The following is a 6,000-nucleotide window of genomic DNA, read 5'->3' as shown; positions in this document are numbered from 1 at the left end:
ATTTGAGAAGTATCCTCAGTAGGCTTGTGACCATTATGGCAGAAAAGGAGCAACTATGAACATACTGTGATGGGTTTCTGCTGAACCAGAAATATTAAAATGTGATGAGAGAGGCTGTTCTTAGGCATAGGAGAACAATACAACCACATAGGACATCATTCAGCTAGAGAAGCTTTTCCTATTTTATTTATTTATTTAAACTAAAAAAAGCTGCCTGTAAAAGCTGCCATGGCTGCAGCACCTCCATTCAAGGATGTTGGGTATCCTACCCCTTATTTGCTTACCTCTCATTTTTGTGGACTTTCTGCTTTATTCCACCAAGAACTAAACAGCCAATCAGAAGCTACAACAGTTTAAACATACTTGAAACTTGGGTGTGTATATGATGGCTGCAGCAGGATTCCATAGCTAGTGTTTCATGAGGATCTGGTCTGACTTCTTAAAAAGAAACAAGGGAATGTTGAGTCAGGCTGCAGCTCACTCAGTACAGTCTGGGTTATAGGTATGTTTGTTTGTTTCTTTCTTTAATACTGCTAGACAACCAGATATTATGGGTAGTGTTCCCAGTAATATTATATACTGCCCACAACAGGATTTAATTCATTTTTTTTAATAGCAGTTCTGCAATGTAGCAGCAAATGAGGAATATTACTGTGGCCATTATCTGTGCTACTTCCTAGTAATCACTAGAAGTGTCCTCCTGTTAGGGGTCATTCAGTGGATAGAAGTAAAAGATCACTGTTCCTCTTCTAGGAGCAGCAAGTTGGAATACATTACTGTGATCTTATTTTTTTTCCATTCCTCACAACCAAATATTAGATGTGTACACAGATGGCTGTCTTTTGGGAGGTAGAGGTAAGAATGCATGATCTCTATATATATCTGACATCAACACATTGAAATAGACCACATGGCCAGTTGTTCTTTCACTTCTGTCCCATTCTAACATTGCAGGGGTTCACAGAAAGTGGCTGTCTTTTGGGGGAAGGGATGAAGAGACATGATGTGTATAAGGGTGACAGCAACAAACTGAAATTTATGACTGTGGCCATTCCCACTTTCACTTTCATCCCTGTCAAGTACCAGAAGGATACAAAATAGATGACCTTTTTGGGAGTAGGGTGGTATGCAGTATTCCTAGATAAGATTGATGTATCCAGACAAGCATCTGTCCTCTTATTTTATTGGTAAATACTATTTTTTTTCAAGTTTTGAAATTGAGCCTTGGATACATCTTACTTTTTCCTTGAAAGGAAAAATTAGACTGAATTTCCTTCCTTGCTCATAATTTTTGTTCAGCCCATCATTGGATCAAAAGGTCGGAGACAAAAGCTCTAAAGTGTACCTTGTTGGTAAATAAGGACAACAGGGAAGCCCCAGACCTTCCCCTTAATTCAGTTTATTTCCTCCACAGTTATTAAGGTACAGTTTTAGCTAATTAAGGTGTATTAAAAAGATCAAGGAACATTTGAAGAGTAAGACAAAAAATGTTAAAAAAAAAAAAAAAGAACAAGAAAGTAGTCTGGATGGGGTGGGGAGGTCAGGGTAGGAGGAAGACAGGAGTACACTGGCGGACCACTGGGTAGCAGGTGTGGGGATGTAATACAGTCTTTTGCTTAAGGTTCCATTTCACCTAAGGTCAGTTCTGATTTAGTACAATATAAGAGTCATGGAGGGAGATTCCTAAAGAAAGTATTGTGAAAGTTCATCCAAACGTAGTGAGTTTTGAATTGAGGAAGCGTCCCATCCTATTGGTGATATGTGAAACAAGGTCCCAATCTACATGAGATGGTGGTAGCGCAGGTGCATGTAAAAGCTCTCACAGCACTCAAAAATATTAGGGGATGTTCAGCTGTACTCTAGCCAAATTTCTCCTGGTCAGTATAAATACTACTGCAGGTTTCCCCTAAAAAGAGGCCATTGGCCTAATGGGACTAACCTGGTCAACAACTTGTAAATAAATAAATAAAACAAGTAGCATAGAAATACCACAAAATGGAAAAATAGTGAAGTCATGCTTCTAATATATACATTTAAGAAATAATTATGTAAAGGAAAACATACCTTGGGAAAAGGAAAAATGTTAAGGTTATAGTTGGCCTTGAACATGCCGAAGATATTTTAAGTACACTACGTGAGACTGCATGATTGCATACTAATCAGAGCTTATTCCCACATGTTTATTGATAGACTTCCTTTGTTCACTTTATTATTAGGATTTACTGTTTTATATATATGTTGCAGTTTGATGGTACTCATACTTTGCTTACATTTGTATCTAGGTTGTGGTGGAAAAAGTACCCCTGGGGGCCCTTACCACCTATCTGCTACAATAACTAAGTCAATAAATAAAATTTCTAACCACAGTTAGTTTAATTTTTTATTGTACAAATTGAATGTCTGATGTTTTGAAATGTAGTAAATGCTTCCATTACACTTAAGTAATACAATCCAAATTCATAATTTGACAATTTCTACAGATGATATTAATACTAAGATTTACACTCTGAAGTCTGGATAATTAATATGTAACACGGGCAGCTTGTAAGCTATGACTCCTATGTACTGAGTTTGTACAGTAAATGGTATATAAATGTTTAGTCTTTTTCCACTAGTTAAAAAAAAACATGTAATTTTCATTGCTGCTTTCAGAGTAGATTTTGTGAATTAAGAAAGATCTGAATATCCTTCATGTATAATACATTGCATTTTAAGTCATATTATATTGCTCCAGTCAAAGTGCTCCACTTAAGAAGGTATGATCCAGATTCAAGTAAGTGGTGATAAACTCTGGAAAGTCTCGCTTTTGAACAATTTCCAAGAACATTTCTGTGGCTGTCTGCAGTCTAACTTTTTCTCTAAATGAAAAAAGATTTTAATAAATTAGCATTATGATTTCAGTCAAACATCAGAATTTCAACACACTGAAACAGGCTTTATGACTATAAAGCTCTGATCACATGTCAGTTGTAGCATCCACTGGTGAGCTATAACATTATAACCTCCATATGCATCACATCCAACTGTACCCATAATATTAAGAAATATTCTTCAGAACTATACTTAAGCCTTTCAGACTACTTTTAAAATTAGTATCAGAATACGTTTGTGCATTTTTAAAAATGATGACCTCTGGTTACTTTTTTATCTTTGGCTTCTGGTAACTGTGGTGTGCACCTGTGGGCAAAGCATAGCTAGTGACATGGAATATAAGTGGCATGAGGATATACCAAGTTTTTAGCTGTTATGGAAAAAGTCTGTATAAATTATAAACAATTAATTTCATGTTGTTATTCAAGCTCAAACTTAACAAATTTGCTTGATTTAGAGCCAGTTTTAGTAGCTAAGCTACAAGAACTTCAGAAATGTTAATCCCTAATTTATTTATTTATTTTTTAGCCAAATAGATTAAATGGTTTGAAAATCCCTTTCAGTATTAACATAGGTCAGAAACATACAAGACAAAGAGTATATTCAACATTTACTTGAAAACATACAATTTGGTAATAAACTATTTGTTAGTAGACTACATCTTCACAGCAGTACAAATTACCTTATTGAATAGTAAAAATATGTTTGCATTTAGTTGTATGGAAACAAGACAAGACAGTAGTTGGTACTGAATATTTCAGCATGCATCTGTATGCACTATTAATGAAAATCTGTTGGAATACACAAGAACAGGTAGAAGCATATAAAATGCAAGACGTAGTTAGGGATATATTTGACTGAAAGCTCATTTGGCTGACACTCATTTGACTGAGACCAAATGACTGAAATTTCATTTCACTGACACTTCATTTGACTGACAATTAATACTGGCAGTGTCTAGAGCACTGTAAGGCAAGTAAAAGGAGTATGTCCTTTTTCCCCCACTGTAGTGCGACCCTGGAGTTCGTATATAGTTGGGGAGGTGTGGGGGCACAGACCCCCACTTAGTTTCATGTTATATTCTCTGCTTTTGGTTTTATATTGTTTAGTAAAACCAAAGTAAGTGGGGGGGGGGTCTGCACCCCTAACTATATATTCTAACTCCAGGGTCGCACTACAGTGGGGAAAAGGACATGAGGTTTCAGTCAAATGAAGGTAACCTCTCTCTCTCTCTCTATATATATATATATATAAGGGAATTACTTGAAAAATAAGATTAGCAATGTAAATAGTTTAAACAAAGGAAAATGTAGGAAACGTGAAGCAAAAGTGGTATCAGGTTTTAAAACTTGAAAGTCATCAAACACAAGAGAGAATTGAGAAAAGAGTTATTCAGTGGATCCAGAGTGTATAACCTGTATACTGATGGAACTGAATATATAAGGATGTTGGTAAAACCTAGATGTGATATATAGAGGGGAAACAGATGAAAGAAGAATTTTTTTTCATCAAGACCCCTGTTTTTCCCTTCAAGTTATTCCTTTTAGCCCAATAAGCCCATCCACCTTCCATCTAAGGGCTCTACTTACGGCTTATGCATATACAAGTCAGCATGTGATGGGCATCAGGAGTCCTACCATCATTCATGGGTTCTGCGGATTTTTCTTGGCCTATGTCCCTCCTGCTACATGACTAACACTAGATATGACTGGCTGGGTATAGTAAAACTATGGTGTGTTCCACCTATAGGCCCTAAGGGGCATACACTAACCATCTATCCCTGCCCTCAAGCCTGACGTCCAACTTCCCTGAGTATTCATCTCCACCAGCACTCAACTGGAGAGAGAGAGAGAGACATTAGCATGATGTTCTTTATGTTTCACTGTTGCTGTCATTACATTTGGGTTATCTGCCTGCAGGTAGCCCTCAGCCGGCCTGAATATCAAAGTCTTGGATCCCTGCATCGGATGCTGTCTCTTCTTCCATGACGTCAGGTCGTCAGGGGTATAAAACATGCAGCTGACACTATTACATCAGTCTTTTTTGCTGCGCGGTGCCCAAAGCAGAAGCAGTTCACAAGTGCCGGTCGGCCGACTCCTGACATTTTCGTTTTCGAGTTTCAGAACCGAAGTCGTCAAAAAAATAGCTAAGTACCCCATTGGGGATCCTTTTTCTTGCTCTAAACCGATGTCATTAAAAGTTAACAATTGTATTACCTGTGGAAAGCAAATACCTCATAAAGATTTTCATTCGTACTGCATTCCTTGCTTAGGCCCAGACCACAACGTCCCCCGCTGTCAGTTTTGTGCCTTATTCAATCCCCAAACTATTCATCGGTTTATTTTTGCAGTAAATTATTTTGATACTTGGTTTAACTATCCAGAAATGGCTTTGATAAACCATCCGACTATCGACATTCTGAAAAGCGTAAAGATAAAGACAGAGACAGACCGCATAGGTCCAAAGCTGCTGACGACGCTTCCGTTAAGCTAGTCACCAGTTTGCCTGTACTCAGTGAGGTGCTTTCGCAGCCCCTGATACCTGCTACTTCAGATTCACAGACCTCTACTGAGACCTTTCAGAGTCCAGTATGCCGCAAGATGCTTCTTCGACCATGGAACCTGCAGATGTCTCTACCTTGGATGGGTCCAGAGCTGCTGTGCAGGCACCAGCTTCTGAGGGTGTATTCAGGCCTACTGACTTGCATTTCAAACTGAAGCCATCTTCTTCTTCAAGGCCTAAAACGTGACCCACGCCTAGAAAACCGACGTCCAAACCGCATGGTCAGGCCCATATGCCTAAAAAACAAATGATAAGAATGGCTGAAGACCTTATTACTTTAATTAGGGGAAGCCAGCCTTCACCCTCTTAGAGACCTAGAACTGATTTTCCTTCTGATTCTTCTGATCAGGATTCTGAAATTTCTGTTTCTTCTGATTACCAGGATTTGCCCTTATCTACCTATGAGGATTCTGATGCAAAGGACTCCATTCCCTCTGCTTCCCCTCCAGAAGATTTTTCTTTTGGTGAAACTTTGCACACTCTTAGGGAGCATTTCCGCTGGGAAAGCCGAGATTACTCTGACTCCAAAAAGAGGCTTAGGGAATTCTTACTCCTCCCTCAACACAG

General features: G+C 38.3%; 1 protein-coding gene across 3 annotated transcripts in view; it reads right to left on the bottom strand.

Moving 5' to 3' along the window:
- Positions 1-2,366: 2,366 nt before the first annotated feature.
- The window catches only part of LOC122793512 (malate synthase-like), a 512,976-nt gene continuing 509,342 nt past the window's right edge, over positions 2,367-6,000 (bottom strand). For all 3 annotated transcript variants that reach the window (XM_044061636.1, XM_044061635.1, XM_044061634.1), the window contains one exon: positions 2,367-2,858. In XM_044061636.1, the coding sequence (XP_043917571.1) occupies positions 2,735-2,858 (124 nt within the window). In that variant the 3' untranslated portion in view covers positions 2,367-2,734. The remainder of the gene's footprint in view (positions 2,859-6,000) is intronic.

Source organism: Protopterus annectens, chromosome 2.part0 (assembly GCF_019279795.1).
Source record: "Protopterus annectens isolate FY-2018-M chromosome 2.part0, PAN1.0, whole genome shotgun sequence".
In the NCBI taxonomy this organism is placed as follows: Eukaryota; Metazoa; Chordata; order Ceratodontiformes; family Protopteridae; genus Protopterus; species Protopterus annectens.
This window is presented reverse-complemented; position numbering and strand designations above follow the sequence as displayed.